This window comes from Eptatretus burgeri, chromosome 2 (genome assembly GCF_056783735.1).
Source record: "Eptatretus burgeri isolate ZD-2024b chromosome 2, Ebu_testis_v1, whole genome shotgun sequence".
Taxonomy (NCBI): Eukaryota; Metazoa; Chordata; class Myxini; order Myxiniformes; family Myxinidae; genus Eptatretus; species Eptatretus burgeri.
In genome coordinates, this window is record NC_140962.1 from 11342465 (window position 1) to 11365069 (window position 22605).

Genomic DNA, 22605 nt, shown 5'->3' on the forward strand with positions numbered 1-22605 from the left:
GATATTGCACAATCACCAGACAGCTCCTTCATCGTAGCGAATGAAGGCCTTCGTTAAGGTGATGAATCGCCAAAATGAAACCATTCGTTGTAGCAAACCTCGCTATGTGAAGCCCCCCGGGTCCAGGGTGGGGGGAGCATGCAAATTCTCCATGTAATACATCACCTTGTGGGAGGTACCACTACTGTTACTACGGGAATCCTACCCTCGTCACCTCTTTTGTAAGCTCTTCAAGAACTAGTATGAAAAGCAGAGGGCTCAACACCGATGCCTGATCTAAACCTACTTTCACTTCAAATGACTCTGTTCATCCTCCACTCGTTCTTCCTGGTGTTCTTGGCCTCTTAAATACATTGACATAACTACCTTCACCAAATCCTGTTACTCCCTATCTCCTAAGTGCCCAGTATAAATGAAGGTATTTCAGGCTATAAATCATAAAAGTGGAGGAATTAACCCATCCGTAAGGAGTCTTTGCCAGTACGTTCAAATAGGACAGTGGTAACTGCATTCCGCACAGAACTGAGTGATACTGCAACCAAATAGACATAGCCGAACGCTGTAAAACCCGGATGAACGTGAACACCACAACCTAATGGCCACAGCCAAACGAGAACAGGTGCATGAAGTGCACTTTGAGCACTTTGACCGACGAGACATGTACCAAGGTTCCGTTTTGGGTTTCTTCTCATGTAGTTTTCAGCAAAACTTATGTAGCTTTATGGACAGCCTGCATCTCCTGCATGCTTTGCAACGCAATGTCAGTTACCATCTTGTAGTTCACTTTGTAACTAGCACTATAATGTATGTGAAAAAAAAAAAACATCTGCGACCCCCACACCGCAACCTCGTTGACGACCTCCGTCTCCACCTGACTCGACTTGAACTCGACCAGCCACCTGCAACTGAACTCACCCGCAACTCAACACCTGAGTCGCCTTATGCTCGCGTCTTTATAGGCCTCAGGAGGAGCCTATATGCAAATATTCGGATCAAAACGCGATTGGAAGCGGGGCCACGCCACCCTCTGTTCAGCCATTGGTGCGGCAAAAGGGGGCGTGAAGCCTCTCTGATCCGAATTTCTCCCCGGAAAGACTGCCATTCGCGCTCGCGGCTTGATGCGTTTGGCACCAATCGCCGAACGGGCCGGACAATCAGTGTTCACAGGTGGTGTGGTTGCTGGTTGTGAAGGAGAAAGGCGAAGGTGGTGGAGTTGTTGGGGGGCGTTGTTGAGCGTCGTTACAGAATGGCGGGTGAGGCGATGCTTGCGGGGTTGGGTTGTGAAGGTGAAGGTAGTGGCGGTTTGGTGGAGTTGTTTGGGGGCGTTGTTGATGGTGGCGATTTGGTTGTTGGGGTAGTGTTTGAGTTGTTGGTGGCTTAATGGTCGAAAATAACAATAGAGAAAGAAAAATGGCTAACTCAAAGCGTCGCAGCCCGGATGAATCACACATATTCCCTCTATACAACGGGTTTGGGCTAACTACACATGAACTTACCGATATATCTCATCTGAGGACTCTTTATGGTGTAATGCGAATTTCCACAACCGTAACAATATATATATATATATATATATATATATATATATATATATATATATATATATATATATATATATATATATATATATATATATATATATATATATATATATATATATATATATATATATATATACACATCTTCTTCTTTCGGCTGCTCCCGTTCGGGGTCGCCACAGCGGATCATCCGTATGATCCGCATAGTGATTTGGCACATGTTTTACGATGGATGCCCTTCCTGACGCAACCCTGGTCGCCTCTTACGACACAGGGATATGGTACACCTATTTTAACCAGGGTATACACCGGCCCAGTATACTGGTACTCATTTCGCCGACCTCGGAAGGATGACAGGCTGAGTCAACCCCCTGGTGTATTAATTCAGTGGCCCAATGGGGCTTGAACTCAGGACCTTTTGGATCCCAAGCCGCTGCCCTAACCACTGCGCCAACACCAGGATATATATATATATATATATATATATATATATATATATATATATATATATATATATATATATATATATATATATATATATATATATCTATCCCTGGGTCGTAAGAGGCGACCAGAGTTGCGTCAGGAAGGGCATCCGGCGTAAAACATGTGCCAAATCACTATGCGGATCATACGGATGATCCGCTGTGGCGACCCCGAACGGGAGCAGCCGAAAGAAGAAGATATATATATATGTATATATATATATGTATATATATATATATATGTATATATATATATATATATATATATATATATATATATATATATATATATATATATATATAATTCGAGAATTGTCTTTGTGTTTGAGTTGTATGCACTCCTGAACCCCTTCATGGAATGAGTTGAAAACTGGTAGTTGTATTCAGGATGTGCCCGAGAAGGTTTCAGGCAGCTAAAAAAACAATTGCAGCTGGGGAGATTTATGGTGGGGGAAGGAACCCAATTCTCTTGATGTAAATGTATCGTTTAGTGCCACTTGGATGGAGCGGGTTCATTGAGCATGCCCACTAAGACCTCGGCCACGACCTCGACCACCGTTGGTATTCCCAGGCAGCCTGACCGTATCTATTATCCATTTTGTACATTATTCCAGAAAAGCCCGGAGAGCGCTCGTTCATGGGAGCCATGAGGGTCATATAGCCATACTCTTCTCATGCAAATCTAGACATCACAGATGTAGGGAAATTATCCCTGTCTTTAAGGATGTGTTCCTTGCTCACGAAAATAATTTATCATGCTTGCAAGCTGATGTCACTTTCAAAAGTATACCTATGTGCTATTAAAATAGGTATTTTCAGTGAATAAGATGCACAATTGAGTTGTTCTCTCATACATCTTTGAGCGAAGTGCTGCCTGTTTGGCTCCAAGTATTTCGATCATGATCTAGCACTCTTCTCACCACCCCTAGCCCTCTAAACTGTCACAGTTACATTTTTCTGTATGTGTCGTGCCTCGGCATGCAGGTTTTGCTCTTGCGTTTTTGCCCTGATGAAGGGCTAACGCCCAAAACGTCAACTTGTCTCTGCCTTCCACAGGAGTGAACAGAATACTTTCATCAATATTGTTCTGTTTATTCCACCCATCATGTGTGCAGGTGGCTTGATTCTTCGCAATCACTAATGGAGCAAGGAGTGAAAGAAAATGATGTCCTGATGCTCCGCTTCAAGTACTATAGTTTCTTTGACCTCAATCCCAAGGTGCGGTGTTGCTTCTTATTAAAAAAAAAATAAAGTGGAACGCCAACTATATTTTGGACAGAAACGTGTATAGTGGTTTCTGGCAATTAATATCATTGTATGGGGGAATCGATTTGACTTGCTGAACATTTATCCAATCAAATCTAACCAGATTCTGGGCAGCCTTCATTATTTGCTATATCGTGAGATCATTCTCATGCTTTCAAATATTCCACTCTCGCGTTCGCTCAAAGTACCACGAGATGCGAGGTGTGTAAATGCCTCTCCTTGCTCTTATTTGCAGTATGATGCTATCAGAATCAATCAGCTTTATGAGCAGGCCCGCTGGGCCATTCTGCTGGAGGAGATCGAGTGCACGGATGAGGAAATGATGATGTTTGCTGCCCTGCAGGTGCGTAGCCGTTCAAGCGTAGGTGAATATTGTTCTTTGGGGGGGAGTCCAGGTCACACTCACATTGAGCTAACAAGGTGTTTGTGTCCTTGAATTCATCACCGCTATCTTTCAGATCTTGATGCAGTAACTGCTTGTTCTTAAATCCATCTTGCTATCCAGCAAAAAAATTACATGTATCTTTCTAATGGTGGGCTGTTAACTCTGCATATTGTATAAAAGGACATTGTTAAAAGAAGGCTACCTTGTGTTCGATAACTTAATTTCTGCCTTCATCACCAGATCTGTTTGGGAACCACAGACAGGATGGTGTGTGGCAGACACATCCTGCTGGTTGGAATCCATGTGGTTCCATGGTTCCTGGTACCATAACAGTAAATAGGCTGTATATTTTAAATAGAAGAGGATCGATTTAAATTATACATTTTTCTCTCTCTCTCTCTTCTTGATTTTTAAGCTGTTGAAGTCCATACATTTACACGTCGTTTGATGCGCCTCCAAAGTGAGCAGGCAACAAAAGAGAGAACTACTCTTCTTTATGAAAGTTTCTGTGCATTGGTGCTGTTTCAGAAGTCGTCCTGATTTTCACAAGCCACATTGTTATGTTTGGCTGATATCCTAGCAGGCCACTGTGCTGGAAGGATTTTTATGCATTGTCTCCCTCCCTGGTCCCGGAATGACCCGGAAGGTGATAAGGAAGGAATTTGTTGGCAGCTTGGAACGCAGTAACAGCCTTTTTCTTTTTCCTTCCTTTTTGTTTTGCTTTACTTCCAAACTTGAATGACTGTTTTGTCTCTTTCTTCCATTTTGTTCTTTTCCTTCTACTCTTTTAAAAAAAATACTCAGCTTTGCTATCAGATTTACTTTTTTTTTTATCTCTACCATTTACTTGTTCCCAAGGTTGTTTTCATTCAAAGGGTACTTTTGCTTTAAGAATGAGATACTAACGGTCTAATATTAAACACCAGCATTCTTCAAGCTGCAGGGTTTTTAAAAAAAAAACTCTGACTGGACAATTTTAGCAGCAATTATAGCTCTTTGATCATAAGTTTGTTTATGTTTCTTCTTTGTGATGCACATCGTTTCAAGGGCTTTTTGGAAAGGTTGTCGATTGCCCATGACAGTACCCTCCTCCAATAGGCTCATCTTCCTGTGAACCTTAATATTTACCTTTTCTCCATGACATTTGAGTGCTGACATCTGTGTGCTGACATTTGGGGGCTCTCGAGGTGCTGAATGAGGAGTCGGAGCCGTTGGGATTACGGGTTTCCTGGGTCAAAACTAAGATCCAGGCCTTCAATGACATCTTCGATGCTGCTGTCCTGTCTATGCCTGTTTGTGGAGAGGATGTTGAGGTCACGGAGAGATTAACTTACCTTGGCAGTGCTATTCACGTCTCTGCTGGCTGTGAGTCAGAGGTCAATAGACGTCTGGGTCGGGCCGCGGGAGTCATGGATTCACTGGATAATGAGGTGTGGCGCTGCCGCTACCTGTGCGAGAGGACGAAAGTCCGAGTCTTCAGGTCTTTGGTGCTTCCAGTCTTGCTCTATGGGTGTGAGACTTGAACTCTGACCAGGGATCTGAGACGGAGACTTAATTCCTTTGGTACCAGGTCTCCGGAGAATCCTTGGCTATCGCTGGTCAGACTTTGTGTCCAACTTGTGGTTGCTGAGAGAGACTCAAATGAGATTTGTTACCTGCATAGTCCGTGAGAATCAGCTGCAGCTGTATGGACATGTGGCTCGTTTTCCTGACGCTGATCCTGCTCACCAGATTCTCTCAGCGAGGGAGTCTCGTGAGTGGAGGAGGTCAATGGGCCTACCACATGCATCGTGGTTGCAGCAGGTTGATCGGCATCTCAAGGAGATGGGGATGGGCCAGGCATCTGCCTGGGGGATGGCCAGATGGAGGCCCCTGGGGTACCGGCGGAAAGCGGATGCAGCGATGCGCTGCTCTGGCGCATGCTCCCATACCTGACCTGACCTGACATCTGTGGTGCTTATATGCAGCCTACTTTCTACTCGGCCTCATGTTGTCACATGTCAAAGGTCAGGAGGACCAGGCTTTGCCAGGCAGCATTCTTGCAGGCTTCTGCCATCATTCCGCACATTAAACTGCTCGGCCAGATGCTCAAAATAGTCTCTTCACTCTGTGTTATATTCGAGGTGTGGAACAGCTGTTGTCAATCTCTGTGGTGGTGTAAAACTGTATTAACAGAGAAGTTGGTGGGCAAATAACATGCAATGAAATAACCTGACAAAGTATAACGCAGTTTTCAGTACAGCTTTGGTTGTGAAATGGTACATGACATGTGGCTTTTGGGGTTAAATGCAAACCTGGCACATGATTGTTAATGCGGTTTATTTTTGTGACATCATGGGACATAGATGAGATGCAAACTTCTGACAAAGAGAAATGCTTAATAATTACACATCCATTTAATTGTAACCTAATGATGTAATGCTCTATTGTGGCGAATGTTTTCAAATAGGGATTCAGAATGGAAGTACCAATCTCAATATCGGGTATGTCCACTTCCGACAGAAATTACTGCATTGAACCGTCGTCATAGTGACTATATCAGTACTCAAATCGTAGTCTGGGGAATGGCATTCCATGTCCAAATCAGCTACTGTTCCAGCTCCTTGAGGGACTGTGGTTGTCTTGACAAGGTTCAAATGTGACGATCAATGATATCCCAGAGATGTTCAATTGGGTTTAAATCGAGCGAGATGGCAGGCCAGGGTGTCACGACAACATTGGCATTGACGATCACATTCCTCATTCAAATAGCCTGGTGAGCAGGTGCATTATCCTGCAGAAAGATGATTCTGGTCCATGTTGTTGAAAGGTTGGTAACACATGTTGCTGTAAGATCTCATTAATGTCTTGATCTGCCATCAGATTGCCATGGATATGGATCAAGTTTGTGTGAAAGGTTTCAGCAATACCACCGCTTGTTGTGATACTTCCAAGTCCAAAATGTGCAGCTTCTTGAACATAGACTGGGGCATATCACTCATTGCATCTCCTGTGGATCCGTGCATAGCCATCGTGCCTTTCTTGGAGAAACCTGGATTTGTCACTGAACATAACTCTTGCCCATTGCCTCCATGTCCATCTGACATGCTTATTTGACAACTGCAATTGCGTGCTTGGATGTGTTGTAGTGCAGGTCTTGAACTCTGAACGAGACAAAGAGCAGTATTCATGCCTCACAAAGATGCCTCAAGACTCCCATTGACCCTTATCCTGTGAGATCTAGGGAGTGTGTTTGCTTACTCTGGGTCTCACTATCTGCCATGATCTTTCCTGGGAAAGCCACATTTCTAACCTTGCCTCCAAAGCCAGTCGCCGACTGGGAATCCTCCGTCGTGCAAAGTCCTTCCTCGGCCCAACTGAGCTCCTGACCAGATGCAAAGCTTTTGTCCACAGCCTGATGGAGTACTGCTCTCCCCTCTGGGCTGGTGCTCCTGCCTCTCACCTTTCTCGGCTTCATGCTGTGGAAACCAAGGCATTTGGTCATTGGTATATCGCCCGTGATGAGGCTGAGTCTTTGGGCCTCTCACTCTCTCACCGCAGGCAGATCGGTTGTCTTTCTGTCTTCTTCTGTCTCCTCTCTGGTCTCGCCCCCCCCTGCTTTGTCTGTGATATGTCCCCACCATATTTCCGCAGGGTGCTCAAGGTCCATCAACCGCAGAGTTCTAACCTCCTTCTGGTAAAACTACCAAAATCACGAAACATTGCTCACCTTCACTCTTTTATTCCTCTTTTTTCCCGCCTTTGGAATAAACTCCCACACTCTCTTCAATCCCATTCTTCCCTCCAGGCCTTCAAAACAGCTGTTCACCACCACCTCTTCTCGTCCCCCATCCAAAACCTCGATCTTTTCTACCCCTGTTAATCCACCCCAAACCCACCTCCTTCAAATTCCCTGCTTTCCTTCCTGAAAGTCCCTGTAATGTCCATCTTGTTTCGGCCTAAGTCACATTTGCTCTACGGCGAGGATACGGCGGCCGTACACCCTCTGAATTGACAGAAACGTGCGGCGGCCGCAGACTTTCTGCGGTGGTCTCAGGGTGGCCCTACGCCATTTGGCTATCATTTACAGGCCGTAGGGGTCGCCGTGGAATTATAACGCGGAGTGATAACTTTTTTCATTTATACGTTCGCCGTAGCAATTCGACAAGCCGAAAAAAAAAAAAACTGGTTAAAAAAAAAATAAAAATGAACCCACTCGTTACCGTCTGTCTGGTCGCACGTTCACCTTAGGGCCTCCCTGCGGTCCCCCTGTGGTCGCCTTGCGGGCACCTTGAGGCTACCTTGCGTCTGCCTTGAAAATTCTATGGCTGCCGCAGGGCCCCCTTAAGGTCACCGTGCGACATCAAATCAAAGACTGTATGGCAACCCCACGTTTTCGGTCTCCACAATTTCTAAATACGCCTTGCGGCTCCCCGAAAAATAAAAACATATGTGACTGCTACATTGTGTGACCGTGGAAATACTGCTGCCGCCGCATAATTGCGAGTGGCCGTAGATTTTGGAGACCCCACGGCCGCCGTGGCAAATGTGACTTAGGCCTTACCCCCTTGTTCCCCGCCCCATCCCTCTCCCTTCCACTCGACAATGTATTAAAAAAAAATAAAAAAGATTACTCTGGGCAGTTTGAAATTAATTGATTGGATGGGTTGTACGAATGTATCAGTCCTGAGTGGGAGTCATTATCCAAGGATGTCCACTTCTTGGCATATTTCTTGTTCCAGTAGTTTGATAATGTCTTTTGAGGTCATATACATTTCCTCTCCTCACATTAAAGAGCCTTACAACATGGCTCGTGGAAGACCTTGCTTGTCGGTGTCAAATTATTTGATTCCTCTCGTTTTCTGACACACGTGGTATTGTAATGGATTGTTAAGGAACATAATTAGTGTTTTTTTTTGGGTGGGGGTGGTTTTGGATGATGCACATGCTGGGGTCTTGGAAAGACTGCTTTGAATTTGCTCAGAATGCCTCGTGTCACCTCTAAAAACCTAAGGGTGAATGAGTTGCACGTGCTGAATAATTATTACATGAGACAATTACATTACGTGGAAACTTGCAATCAGGTGTTCTGCACATCCCTCGTGCCAAAAAGGCACTTGGAATGAACGCTGTTACAATCCTTCAACAATTATGTTATAAATTATACATGTTCCGTTTTTAGGCAGAGTGTGTTATTTCCAAGGGTGGAGGGGGTGTTGTGGGGATGGGGAGGGGGTAATTAAAAATTGAGACAAAGGAATGGAAGCGGGAGTGATAGAGAGGAGAGGGAGACAAGTGAAAGAAGGGTGGGAAGAAAAGACAGAGAGGATAATATATGATAAAAGAATAATGGTTTAGGGTCAGTGTGTCAAAAATTCCACTGTTTTTATGTGCATATACTAGATATGGATCTCCCTTAAGATAACAAAAGAGTGTGGTGAGGTTGAGGTACATCTCCTATTTAAATGCATTCTTGTTTTCTCTGTCCCTCTCCAGTATCACATCAATAAGCATTCTGCTGGCAGCGATGGCCGAACAAACCATAGTGAGCAGAATGTTGATGAGGTTGATGCAGCCCTGTCTGACCTGGAGCTTACACTGGCAGGAGGAAAGTCCTCGACTGGCTTGGTAAGAAGCCCTGGAGGAAGTAAAGGCGTAGAAAGACCAATTTTAAAATTAGCTTGCCTCGATGGTGTGTGGTCCTAGATTTATTTCTCTGGGTTGTTTATGCTGACTAAAACTGTCATTATGATATACTGCTCACTAATAAAGCTGCATCTCAAAGCACACCTTCCTACATTTATTGGTGTTAAGTCAGCTGACTCTTCAATAAGGTTGTGGATATTCATTTGCTCCCAAGGTATTTCTCAAAAAAATTAAAAAGAAGACGTTGTGTGTCATGCATTGCCTGAAATTCTTGCATTTAGAGGATTATTCAAGTAGGTTATAAAATCAAATTAGATGTTAAGTTACATTAACCTCTTGGTTACTGAAGCAAGAGTTGTGCAAGAACCAGATTGGAAGCATTAACAATCAGCCTCAAAACCCTAGGTGGTCAGGCTCGCTGGGGGTTATGCTCCCTGAAAAGCACCATGATGTCAATCCTACATCATTATAGCATGTACACTTATAATGTCATCATTATGCACCTCCTTACCTCAAGCCATGGGGTGACAGAGGCCATGATGTTCGCTGTGCGCCAAATAAGCATTCACATAAACGTACTTTTACTTGTTCAACAACGTATCTATTCTCTATGATGATCACTACATGTGTTTTGAAATTAAATTTTCTAACTTTGACCACAGTTCCATTATTTGTCCTTCCTTGGCAATGGGACCACAACTCCCTTCCTCAGCAGCATAGCTGTATGAGCACCTCTTCCTGGTTAACAAATAAATTAAAGAAAATACTGACATTAACCAAATGTGGTTTGCAGGTGCTGTTTGTTGCACTGTATCTCTAAAATTGGCGATCTTGAAAATGTCCTGCAATTACGTCGCTAGCTATCCAAGAAGTGCATTGTCCCCTTCTTTATATTCTTCTTTTTCAGCCATGATTATATAATATTCTCAATCGAGATTTGTCATTCCATCTTTTTATTTAATTTTTCACATGGAAGTCAAACTAAGAGCTCTTCAAGAGTTCATCAGTGATATGTGTGCGCACTTAATCTCTAGCAAACTTATATTGCACACCTGTTGTGATATGTTGGACATCTGTTTGTTATAAATGCATCACATGTGTATGTACGCGGCACAACCGTGCCTCCCAATAAATAATGCTACCTGCAGCCATGTGCTGCATACCAAAGAAGAAGAAGTAGAGAGACATACATTGAGCATAATTATGCCAATCTTGAGGTTCTTCCTTGCTTTGACTTGGTTCTACCTTGGAATGGTTCTCTTTAACTTGTTAATTGAATAACAGGTTCTTTGTTTAACCTTGCATTGGTGTTACTTGTGTATTTGCACCATTTTTTTTTCACCTTTTGTGTTTGAGTGTTATTTTTTGTAGAGAAAATGGTTGTTATTACGGGAAGCACAGTATGACGTCTTCTCTGTTTTGGTAGAGGGACATCACCAAAATTCCTGAGCTGGCTGACTACTTAAGGATGTTTCGGTAAGACTTGAATGTTAAAACAAATTGCTCAAAACACTTCCGTTAATTTGAGATGCTTTCGACACTGGAAAGCAAGAATAGTGGAAAAGATTAATTATTTTCTCTGTTTTTACAAAGTAAAGCTGGAACATTTAAGCTTGCATCCTCAGGCCCAAGAAGCTGACTCTGAAAGGCTACAAGCAGTACTGGTTTACCTTCAAAGATATGTCCCTCTCATATTACCGCAGCAAGGAGGATGTGCAAGCCGTGCAGCAGATGAACCTTCGCAGTGAGTTTCCAGAACGTTCCGACTTCATTAATATTTGCAACACATTGGCCTATGCATTTGCAGTTATCACCTTAAAGCTAAACCCATGTTCTTGTTCTTAATGTGAAAAAGTCATAATTATAGGATATGATCATTATCAATTGTTTTTTTCTGTTTACATGTTTCTATCCCAAAATATACCACTTTGTGGCAAATACATCATTTGGTGAAGTGCCATCTTTGGTCTACAATTGGCTATGACGTTTGTTCGATTGTTCAGCTGAATGGCTGTTGATCATCTCAATTCATTCATTCATAAATCACATTTGCTGCTTCTCTGAATGTTTTATGAATGTTATAATCCCTAATACTTAGTTAAAATAACATTTTGAAGTATAATTCTCCAACTGCTTTTATAAAATTAAAATTTCATAGCGATACAGTCCTCTGTTCATGGGGTCGTAAATTTTATAGGTGTGCATGCAATGGACAACTTGTTGAATACAATAAAACACTATTTTATTATAATGTCTGACTTTTTCCACAATGATAATATGTTGTTTTTAGTTTTTATCGTCAAGATATTATCTCGAGAAAAAACAAACTTATGAAGTCATGCCCTTTCACATGTGTGTAGTTGAAATTACTTTGATAGTTTTGAATAAATTTCTCCACGGAGAAAGCACATGTATATCTGCTACGCATTTGTCTGTGAAGAAATGCTTGATGCCAGGAATGACCCAACTGAATGACACATTCAGCAATTGTACTTGGCTTAAAGCAAGCCAAATGTCAGCGTAGGAGAACTTTAATGGAACATACAATCTCTCTATAATGTTGTACGTAACTTTGCATATCCGTGCATTTGTATTCGTGTGAATGTCTTCATATTAATTCACAAAATAATCAGCAAATTGTTGGAATGATTCTTCAACAGGTATGCACATACTTCCCTCGACCCAACCTTCCACCCATCCTCTTCCCTGTCCCTTCCTCCCTTTGCTAAAAAACAGTTGCAAGCTCAGAATAACCTGATAGAAGAAGGCGAGTCATCGCATGAGTACGAGGGGGTGAATGTGAAATGGACAAAGGTCTATTATTGTCACAATGTGTCTTTGAGCGAAACGTCCAAACTGTAACAGTGAATTGACCAAACTTGTCCATAGATCTTGATGCAAACAAAAATACCATTTTATTATAAGTTTTTTTTTGTTGTTGCTTACAACATCGAAGTTTGCAAAACTTTCATGGAAATATAAAATGTGACTGATTAACCAATTAAATGGAATGACTAACGTCTTAGAGGATGAGAAACCTAACAAATGTGACAGCCAATCTTGGCCGAGACTTTAAAGCATGCATGTTCACATACATTGTCACAGGTACACATCATAGGCTCACATGTAGACACACACATATACCAAAAAATACGCCAAAGCTGCATTGGCTGCATCATGGTATATTTCCGTAAATACAGATGTGAAGTACTAATTATTTTAATTGTGACTAAATGATAACATTTAGAAACAAATTATGATAGTTTCCCTTTCAATATAAAGTTACAATACATATTCACACAAATAGACTATCTATTTTGTAAAGCCACTGCTCCTTATTCTTACCTGAAATATATACAGTATATATATATATATATATATATATATATATATATATATATATATATATATATATATATATATATATATATATATATATATATATATATATATTTTCTATTAAATACTGTAATTTTGTTTCACTAATTGGTATAGTTTTTCAGTTATTTTAAAATTCCAGACAGTTTATAACCATTTAATAACAAATTATTGTTCAAAATTTAATATTTCTATCTTTCGGTACCCCTTCTCATCCCTTCGTCATCCATTTTGGGCCCCCTTTCTCATCCCTTTTAGCCCCTTTTCTCATTCCTTTTGCCCCCCCTCACCCTTTCTCATCTTTCTGGAGTCCCCCCCCAATGCCATATTACATTACATATGTCCTTACGAGGTGCAGCACAATAATTTAATTTTTGAATCAAAATTCTGTCATTCATGAGAGGTTATCATGGAATCGTAAAGTTTATTTATTTATTTATTTATTTATTTATTGGTGTTTGTTCATGTGCATGTGAAACTCCAATAATAATAGTTTCTATAGTTACAACACAGGATCTAATTTGCTTTCATGAATGTATGGTTATTACTAGGGGTCAACACAATGGAAAACTAGATAGTATTCAGAGAATACATACCCTGCACAGTCTTGAGAAGGACTTGGTGTGAAGCAACTGTTATTTTTTTCAGGTTGTTTTTTTTCTTTGATCCAATATGGCTGCTAGACCATGTGACCGATGATGTCATCTTTATCAAACCATATTTCCCATGGGTAGTTGAGTTGATCAATTAGTTAAATTTTGTATTGATCGGTTAAGTGGTTTCTCCTACGAAAATTTTCAAAAGATTTCCTCTTCGAACCAGTATGGCTGCCAGACCATGTGACACATAATGATAATTTTTAGCTCGCATGTTTGAAGAACAGAGCTATAGCGATACCCCTGGCGTGAGCGTCAGCGTCAGCGTGAGCGTGAAAATGTTAAAATTTTTGGTGCAAGTTATTTTTTCCTTTCTAATGTTTTTATCTACCACACTATTTTTTATACGCCCGATACAGTGGTGCCCCCAGAATCCGAATTTAATTCGTTCCAAGAGGCAGTTTGGATTCCAAAAAGTTCGGATTCCAAAACTATTTTCCCAATAAGAAATAATGGAAAGTGAATTAATCCGTTCCTGGACCCCAAGAAAACCCACTTTCAAGACACTTTCAACTGAAATTACCCATGTTTAAGGTAAAACAAGATGAGTAAATGACCTTTTCTGAGTCATGAATCTCATTCCAAACCTGGGGGATGAGCAGGAGGGTTGTCGCTTCTTCCATCAGGTCTGGATGCAGCTCCGGCCTATCAGTGGCCATTTGGATCTAAAACCTAAACTGTTCAGCCTGGTGGAGGTATGTAATTAACCATGAAGCACCAAATGGTGTTTTATATCCCAGTACACTCTGTGGAGACACAAACGTGCCGTTTTCACCGCACAGTTCCACGGGAGAGAATCAAGAGGTGAAGCGATTGGGTGACGCAGCATGGCGTCACTGCCATGCTCGCGAAAAAAACGTTGAGTTCGTTAAAGCCGATTCGTCAGAGGTTTCATTGAATGAGTTCGCTTCACGATGGGTTTTCGCGCTTTTATTGCTTCTTTATTTTTCAGAATCCTACACACGGTCGATTTCGGCAGCTTGAACATGGCAGCGAGATCAGACACACGTGTACCGTTCTCATGCTTAGCGATAAGTTCTTTCTTCAACTCAATTGTCGTTCTCACGGACTTCCTCTTACTCCTATTTGCTTCACTGCTCTTCTTGGGTGACATGGTGAATGCACAAGGGTGATATTTGAAAAAAAATGCGCAAATCAAGGTGAAAACACGAGGTAAATTAGCGATCGACACACGAGAGATGCTTTCACGAGTACTTCCACCGACGAACTGAATGAAAAAAGCGCGAAGATGTGCGTCGAACAGGTGGGGGAGACACGTGAACAAACATGAACGCCACGTTGTGTTCGGTTTTCGAAAATGTGTTCGGTTTTTAGGGCAAAATTTTCTCGAAAAAATTGTTCGGATTTCAATTTGCTCAAACAATGGGGCATTCGGATTCTGGGGGCACGACGGTATACATGTCGGGGCGTATAATGTGATACCGGTCATCCGTCTGTCTGTCTGTCTGTCTGTCTGTCTGTCTGTCTGTCTGTCTGTCTGTCTGTCTGTCTGTCTGTCTCTCTGTCTGTCTGTCTGTCTGTCTGTCCGTTCCTGTCCGCACTCTAACTCCCAAAGTTTTCAACTTTCACGTTTCATATTTGGTACATAGGTACAGACTGCGGAGACGGTGTGTCGCGACATACGTTCGTCATCTAAAGTGGTTGCCATGGCAACCAAGATGCTGTTTTCCATCCGTTCCTGTCCGCACTCTAACTCCCAAAGTTTTCAACTTTCACGTTTCATATTTGGTACATAGGTACAGACTGCGGAGACGGTGTGTCGCGACATACGTTCGTCATCTAAAGTGGTTGCCATGGCAACCAAGATGCTGTTTTCCATCCGTTCCTGTCCGCACTCTAACTCCCAAAGTTTTCAACTTTCACGTTTAATATTTGGTACATAGGTACAGACTGTGGAGACGGTGTCTCCACCGTCTCCACAGCCTATGTTGGCCTATGTTGCCAATTCTTCTGGCCTATGTTGACCTCAAAATAATTGGTAGTTGAATTCAATGACCAAATGTGCAAATTCTCTTCAAAATTTCAAGTCAATCGGATAAAAATTGATCATTAAAATATTTGATCGATTTTGACCTTTTGGCCTGTGTTGAACTCAAAAATAGTTGGTGGTTGAATCCAGTGACTTTATTTGCAAATCGTCTTCAAATTTCTAGTCAATCGGATAAAAATTTAGGATTTCTGAAATTTGGCCTATGTTTAATTTTTGGCTTATGTTGTCCTCAAAAATAATTGTGGTGGTTGAATTCATTGAGCGGATATGAAAATGCTGTCCAAATTTCAAGTCAATCAGATGAAAATTGACAATTTTAGAAATTCAGTCGATTTTGACCTTTTGGCCTATGTTGACCTCAAAAATAGTTGCTGGTTGAATTCAGTGAATTGATATGCAAATCCTTTTCAAATTTATAGTCAATTGGATGAAAATTGAGAATTTTAGAAATGTGGCCTATGTTGACATTTGTCCAATGTTGACCTCAAAAGAGTGAGCACTATATCACATGGTCATGTCACATGTGGTAAAGTTTAAATTTCCTCCGTTGAATGGTTTTCAATCCACGCTCTTAACAAAATGCAGACACGTACGACGTATGACATACGTACATACACTACCGATGACATAACTCTGCTTTTTGCTTCACGAGCGCACGATAATGAATGTATGGTACTGAAAATGCTTTCATGCATTTGTTGATTACGATGCTTTTTTTTTATCACATAGAGCTCTGTGGAGCTGATTTCTCATCTCTGCTGTTGTCACCCAGGCTGTGAAGTGACACCAGATGTCAATATATCTGCCCAGAAGTTCAACATCAAGTTATTGGTGCCAGTTCCAGATGGAATGAGTGAGATATGGTTGCGGTGTGACCATGTAAGTTTGTGACTATCTCTAAGTATTTACACAAAATGAGCTACACTTTCACAATGATGGTGGGAGACATTGAGTACTTCTAGGTTTGTTGGATTCCGCATGATTGATGATCTTTGCAGCATCTCTGCATGCCTAAACTGTGGAAACATGTATACTCTATAGTCTATGCAATGTGCTCACATCCAACCTCACCACAACCTAAATTGCTCTCCTAGGACTACAGGAGCCAAAAAGGCTAGGCTATGCTGCTTCACTCACCCAGCGTAGAGCACACAACAGCAGCTGGTTATTATTTAATCGGGACGCACTGTCTGCACAGAAATTATCAGATGTTTCCCAAGCATGCTTTACCCATTACGGTGAGTTAGCTAATCTTGGACACTGTCCTACTTATGCTGTCATCCTATTTCTGTAGAGACATTTTGAGCCACTCTAGTTTGCATTGGAGTGTCAACTTGTCAACTTCAATGACATACCAAGGGGAAACGTTCCCTTTTGACGGATATTTCATACTTTGATCCCTTTGTTCATCGCTATTGTTGTTGTGGGCTCGAACATATTTTGAAATGACAAAGCAGTTTGTTCATATTTATATGTTTTCTCCATCTGGTCGCTCTTCGTTTGTGTAATTTTCCCTAAAAGGTCATGTGCCACAACACCGGTCACTTCTGAGTGCTGATTTGTATCACGATTATAAATCATTTTATTCCGATGGGAGTCAAGTTCAAAATCATTGTGTACAACTTTGTTTAGAAATACAAACTTTGCACAGAATTTCAACATGGTGACAGGTTTTTCAATCTTTCCCAAATACCTCCCAAACCGAGACTCTCCTAGAATGACGTAGTTCTAAAAATGTATCTCAACGATGCATTGCTCTGATTGAGAGACAGTGAGCTTCAATGATGTTTCTGTGAAGTTGAACAGCAGGACGTTGTTTTGGGTTTCTTGTTTTTTTCAATCCTCCACAAATCAGATTCCTTCTTTCTTTCGAGTGCAACCTTATGGCTGCTGGTTGCATCATTGGTTCGGGACGCGGCTATGCTGCTGATGCAGTGTCCCTATTACCAGTGCACTGGTACGCATTTTGCCGACCTCAGAAGGATGACGGGTTGAGTCAACTCCACCTAGTATTAATTCAGCGGTCAACAGGGCTCAAACTCAGGACCCTTGGATCCCAAGTCAGCCCCCCTAACCACTAAGCCAACAACAGGCAGACAAATCAGATTGATAACAACAGATAAAAATGAAGCCATCCAGGAACTTTAAGTGACATTGGAATACCCAGGTCGAAAGAGTGCACTTGTGTGCAAGTGACTGTTTCACGCTTGATCTATATCACGATGCAGAAGAGCCAAAAAGTGATGGATGGATGAGAAGTCGTTTGGTAGAGGAGAAAAAAAATGGAGATTATAGCTTAATTACTCGTTCTCTAATGTTGAATTATATATGCAACTCCTCTTCATGTGGGTGGTTTACCATCCACTCCCAGCTGTGATAACTCGAGCTGTGAGGCCCTTTCCTGAAACATGAAATCTTTGATATCCTCCCACTGGAGTTTTTACTTTGTAATCTATGGAGACTTTGATTGCCATGGTGCCAGCTGGCTGGGAGTCAGTCCTCAAACTACAGTACACAATATTGCAGCTGAGGCCTTCTAACCCTTGCTCGGTCTGTTTTTTTTTTTATTTTTTTCCATCACATCTCTCCAAGTGTCAGCCAATCTCTATTAAACCTGACAATGCCTAACTTGTACATGTCCTGCTCCTCCCCTGTTCCACTTGGTTGTTCTCATCATATCTTTGTGAAAGCGTCTATCTCCTTTGTGGTCTTCATGGAGGTGCTAAGGTGCCAACATTTGTGGCAGTTGAGCAAAGCAGATTGATCCATCCTGCAATCTGCTGAACCCCTGTCAGACTGGTCCATAATCTACTCGTCGGTTCCTGGCATTGACAATTCCTTTGATTCCAACCTCAACTTTCTCTTTGCTCTCTCTCTCTCTCCTTCACCAATTCATCATTTGATGCCTCCAACTGCCTTATTCGACGTCCCAACCCGAATGAGCTGATGCATGTGGTGAGATAATTGGCAAAATGTACCTTGTGTTCTCCACCTGGAAAACAAACCCAGCTGATGGAAACTTAGACTCCATTTGCATAGCCTGCAACCAGTGTATATCTGTCCGAGGATGAGTCAGCCCAACGTCAAGCTCATCTGATGCCATATAATGTCAAACCTATCATATTCCCCCATATTCTGGTGGCAGCTGGTCACACTGTCACTGGTACGCATTTGCCTTCCACAACTTAACTCCGAAAGGGTGGAGTCATGTTAGACGCTGCATTTGAAAATGCCGAATCAGTCACATAATTTTGCCTTTGCTGAGGGGGCCAAGGTCCTCAATCTCTGCCTTCCAATTTCCACCCTTTCCCCAATCACAGGTTCCATGCAATCCTGGATTTCTCTCTCACTGAAGAAGTTTCTCGTCAATCTTGAAACCTCCATGGTAATTGGACCCAACAGTATTGATGCTTTAATCATGAGAGACTGTGCTTCAGCCCTATTCTCTCTTCATTGCTTGTTCCTCTCCATGTCTTTTTTCGATGATCACCTGCCTGGATCTTGGAAATCTTCCAATGTCACTCCTATAATCACAAAAAGAGTTCCAAGTCTGATCTACTCAACCTCAGGACTGTTCAGCTTTCTCCCATAATACTTAAAAGTGATGGAGTCTGCCACCACTGCAGAACTTCAGGCATTATTTGTTTTCCAACTCTCTTAAACCTCTTATGATCAGTTTGGCTTTCACAATACATGGCTATTCGACGATGGACATGTTGTTTCTTTTAACTCAACGAGGATTGGATATTCTAAATTTCAAATGAAAGGTTAGGGATGTCTCTCAATCCTTTGATATTTTCTGCCACCCAGGAGAACTTCTCAACTTATCTGCCAGTGATATTCAAGTGGCCCTTCTTTAATAGCTAGCCAGTTTTTTCTCCATGAGCAGAAGCAATGGGTTGCTTTGTTGGTCAAAGCAATGGTGTTCCGTGTCGTGATTTTCTGTGCCTAATGGCAGCATTTTTGCACCATCCTTCCTCTTTGTCACCAACAATGACTTCCGTGCTTCCCTGAGAAATTATCTCAGCCATTCTGCTGGTTAATCATCCTGTTGAGAACAGAGTACCACACTTGTGAGAGGCAGTCTGCCACAGCATCCCAACTGGCAAATCTCAGTGGGAAGGAAGGAAGGGAAACTTTTGATTAGCAACCTAGATTGTCGTTCAACACAGGAAAATTCCAAGTCCCAAATTCCCAAATTCCCCCCAAAAAACAACTCTGATCCTCCTTAAGGATCAGCCGTCGAAACATTCAGTTTACTTATCTGCAGACAACACCTTGTAAGAAAGAGGTGCATTCCCTGGACCTCCGAGACCTCTCTATCTGTCATTGTCTTAAGAGATCATATTTGCAAGCGAGCCTCAAAAGCTCGCAGATGCTTCGATATTTTCTGCAGAATCCAGTCCATTGTGAGCCACGGAGAGAGAGAGAGAGAGAGAGAGAGAGAGAGAGATAGAGATAGAGATAGAGATAGAGATAGAGATAGAGATAGAGATAGAGATATATAAAAGGCCATCAACTAAAGTACTACGTATGACATCCCACTCTGTCCTGCTACAACTGCTTCCCATCTTGCTCCTCTGAAGGTGATCGAGTCCATGGCTTTTCACATTATCGCTATCTCCTGGTAGAAGGTTGAGTCCCAGGGTCTGTTTCTCAACCACAACTGACAGGTTTGTAAACTTGCTTTTCTTTTGTCTCACTTCTGCCCTCTCGTCCCTCCGTCCAACCATACCTCCTCCTACCCAGGTCACACGCGTTCTTCCAGAAAGTCACACCTGGTTTTCCTCTCACAGTCAAAGCTGGATGCCTAGACTAGACATCTGTATAAGATGCTTATAATGCATATACCTCCCAAATTCTGTAAATCGAAGGAAAAAAAAACCCAAAATCAATACATGATACCCTGAAGCGACTTGCGAGAATTATTACGTACCTTCCGCTTGCAAACAGAAAAGAGTGAAAGTCTGTTGGCAAAGAGAGAAAAATGCTGATTACAGCCTCCTGACTTGTGCCATTGCACTAATTTAACTGAAATGTTTTCTTGATCGATGGACCGATTGATTTACATCGATAGAAGAAAAACAAAAACACATAGGCCGACTACATTCCCTTTAACATTTACTCGCCTTTTACACTTAAGTATAATTTGTTTCCCATTTTGATGAAGTCTGAAATTCCTTGAAGGGCCACAAAATCAGAAATTAAAAACGTTTTTTTTTTGTTGATGTGATGAAATTAATTTTTAAGGAATAAACAAAGAACTGAACATGGTTTGTAATTCTAATAATTTTTTGAGGTGTGAACGTTAAAAAAAACCAAACCTGATGGGTCCATCAATCCATCGGGACCCTACTCTGTGCAGAGCATTGGTGCTGCTTAAGCAGTCTCCTGGGCTATTGGGCACAATCATGGACGGGTCACCACTCTGACGCAGGATACCAGCGAGCTGGCACTCTTTTTTTTGCCGAGCTCAGAAGGATGACGGGCTGAGTCAACCCCACCTGGTATTAATTCAACAGAAAAATCAGGATTTGAACTCAGGACCCTCGGATCCCAAGCCCACCACTCCGGCCATTAAGCCAACACCAGCCATAATCTGATGGGTACAGGTACCACCAATTTGTTAGGGTTAGGGTTAGCTAACAAACTAACAAGTAACAAATTTGGTAAGATGGGTACCGCCCAGAATAATTCCAGAAAACCACCATGGTCATTGTGTCATCTGTGTGTCGTCATCACCAGTACAATGTACAATAGTCTGAGCACACAAACGGTAATGGCCGCCACAACTCGCATCATCGAGCTAGAACGTGGGAAATGTGGAGCTTCGTGGTATATTGATGTAACACTTCTCTAATTCTTGTAGTAACTAGAATGGCACTCAGTAGAGCACTCAGTAGTAGAGCCTCTGCCAGATTTAATCGTTAGGGGTAGGGTTTTGTATCCCACTGATAGGCCGGACCTGGATTTGGACCTGAACCAAAGTCTATTTGGCTTGTTCTTGTTACCAAACCAACTCATCTCCCAAGTGGACTATCCTTACAATGTATGTGTGTACATGTAGTGAGTGAGTGATGTACAATAAGTTAATGTTAATTAACATTGATTCAACATAACTGCACAACCGCCGGTGCAACAGTACTGTGTATTGTATGTACATAAATGTACGTTGATGCCGATAACAAGTAGAAATACAAACAATGTCCGTTTGTTTAATTTTGAACGAACTTCTGAAACTTTTTGAAGAAAATACGTACAATCAACATGAAAGTATCAAAATCAGTCATGGAGCCCGGGAGCAGATCCAGATCCGTAGTTTGAGGGTTGGGGCATAGAATCCGGTACCCCCAGGGGTGGATATGTGTAGAAGCTTTTACTGGAGCTCGTCTATATTTAGTGGTGAAATAATTGCCATTGTCTGATTTGTTTTCCTTTTTTTGGATGGACCAGTCCTTCATGGCTCGTCTGAATTCACTCCTTGGTAATTCTCGGTTTCCTTTTTCTTTGTACGACTCCCTGCATTCAAGTTGTGAATGTTTGTATTCATTTGTTTATATTCAACGTTATTTGTTGGTTTTGTTGTTCTGGAGGCTGGTTTAAAAAAAAAAACAACAACACAAAACACAACTTACCCTCAGGTTCTCGTGCTTTGGGGCCATTCAAAAATTATGTAATGCATTTTTTCCCCCAAAATCCGACACCCCCCCCCCAACCCCCTTGTAATGCTCCAATACTCTTCAACAGAAACCCCCTAAAATATTACATAACGCTCGATGAAGACATCCCCCTCTCCCCCGATTTCATACCTTAATCCCAAGATGCTATTCATCCCGTTGTTTTTTTCAGTTACTACATACATTATTTGAAAAAGTAAAGACATTACAATGTCCTGTCAATAAGACCACCAGCAGTTAGAATCCCTGCAATGACGTCATCGTCATCGGACTAATCGCTCTGCAGTGATGTAATAGTTCCTAAATATGTTCAATCGGTTTCATTTTTAAATGAGATTAAGTGTCTGTGGAAATAACAATGATGGAATTTAAATCAAGTGATTTGCTTTTATCATGAATGTGTTGAACACACGTATCATTAAATACTTGTATCTTTAAATAAAGGGTGCCTGGAACAAAGTTGTCATTGATTGATTAATTAGCATTATGTGACAGCACTGGAAACACTCCCCCCCCCTCCCTGGTAACACTCTGTAATGCTTTGACATACACCCCCCCCCCCTGTCCATTTTATGCCTGGTGTT

The 22605-nt window shown here is 41.9% G+C and overlaps 1 protein-coding gene across 5 annotated transcripts in view; it reads left to right on the forward strand.

The window, feature by feature from the left end:
* FERMT2 (FERM domain containing kindlin 2) overlaps positions 1 to 22605 on the forward strand; it is a 175464-nt gene that overhangs the window by 111069 nt on the left and 41790 nt on the right. For all 5 annotated transcript variants that reach the window (XM_085862897.1, XM_085862887.1, XM_085862872.1 and 2 more), the window contains 6 exons: positions 3139 to 3241; positions 3525 to 3632; positions 9150 to 9281; positions 10726 to 10775; positions 10925 to 11043; positions 16117 to 16223. In XM_085862897.1, the coding sequence (XP_085719023.1) occupies positions 3139 to 3241; positions 3525 to 3632; positions 9150 to 9281; positions 10726 to 10775; positions 10925 to 11043; positions 16117 to 16223 (619 nt within the window). The remainder of the gene's footprint in view (positions 1 to 3138; positions 3242 to 3524; positions 3633 to 9149; positions 9282 to 10725; positions 10776 to 10924; positions 11044 to 16116; positions 16224 to 22605) is intronic.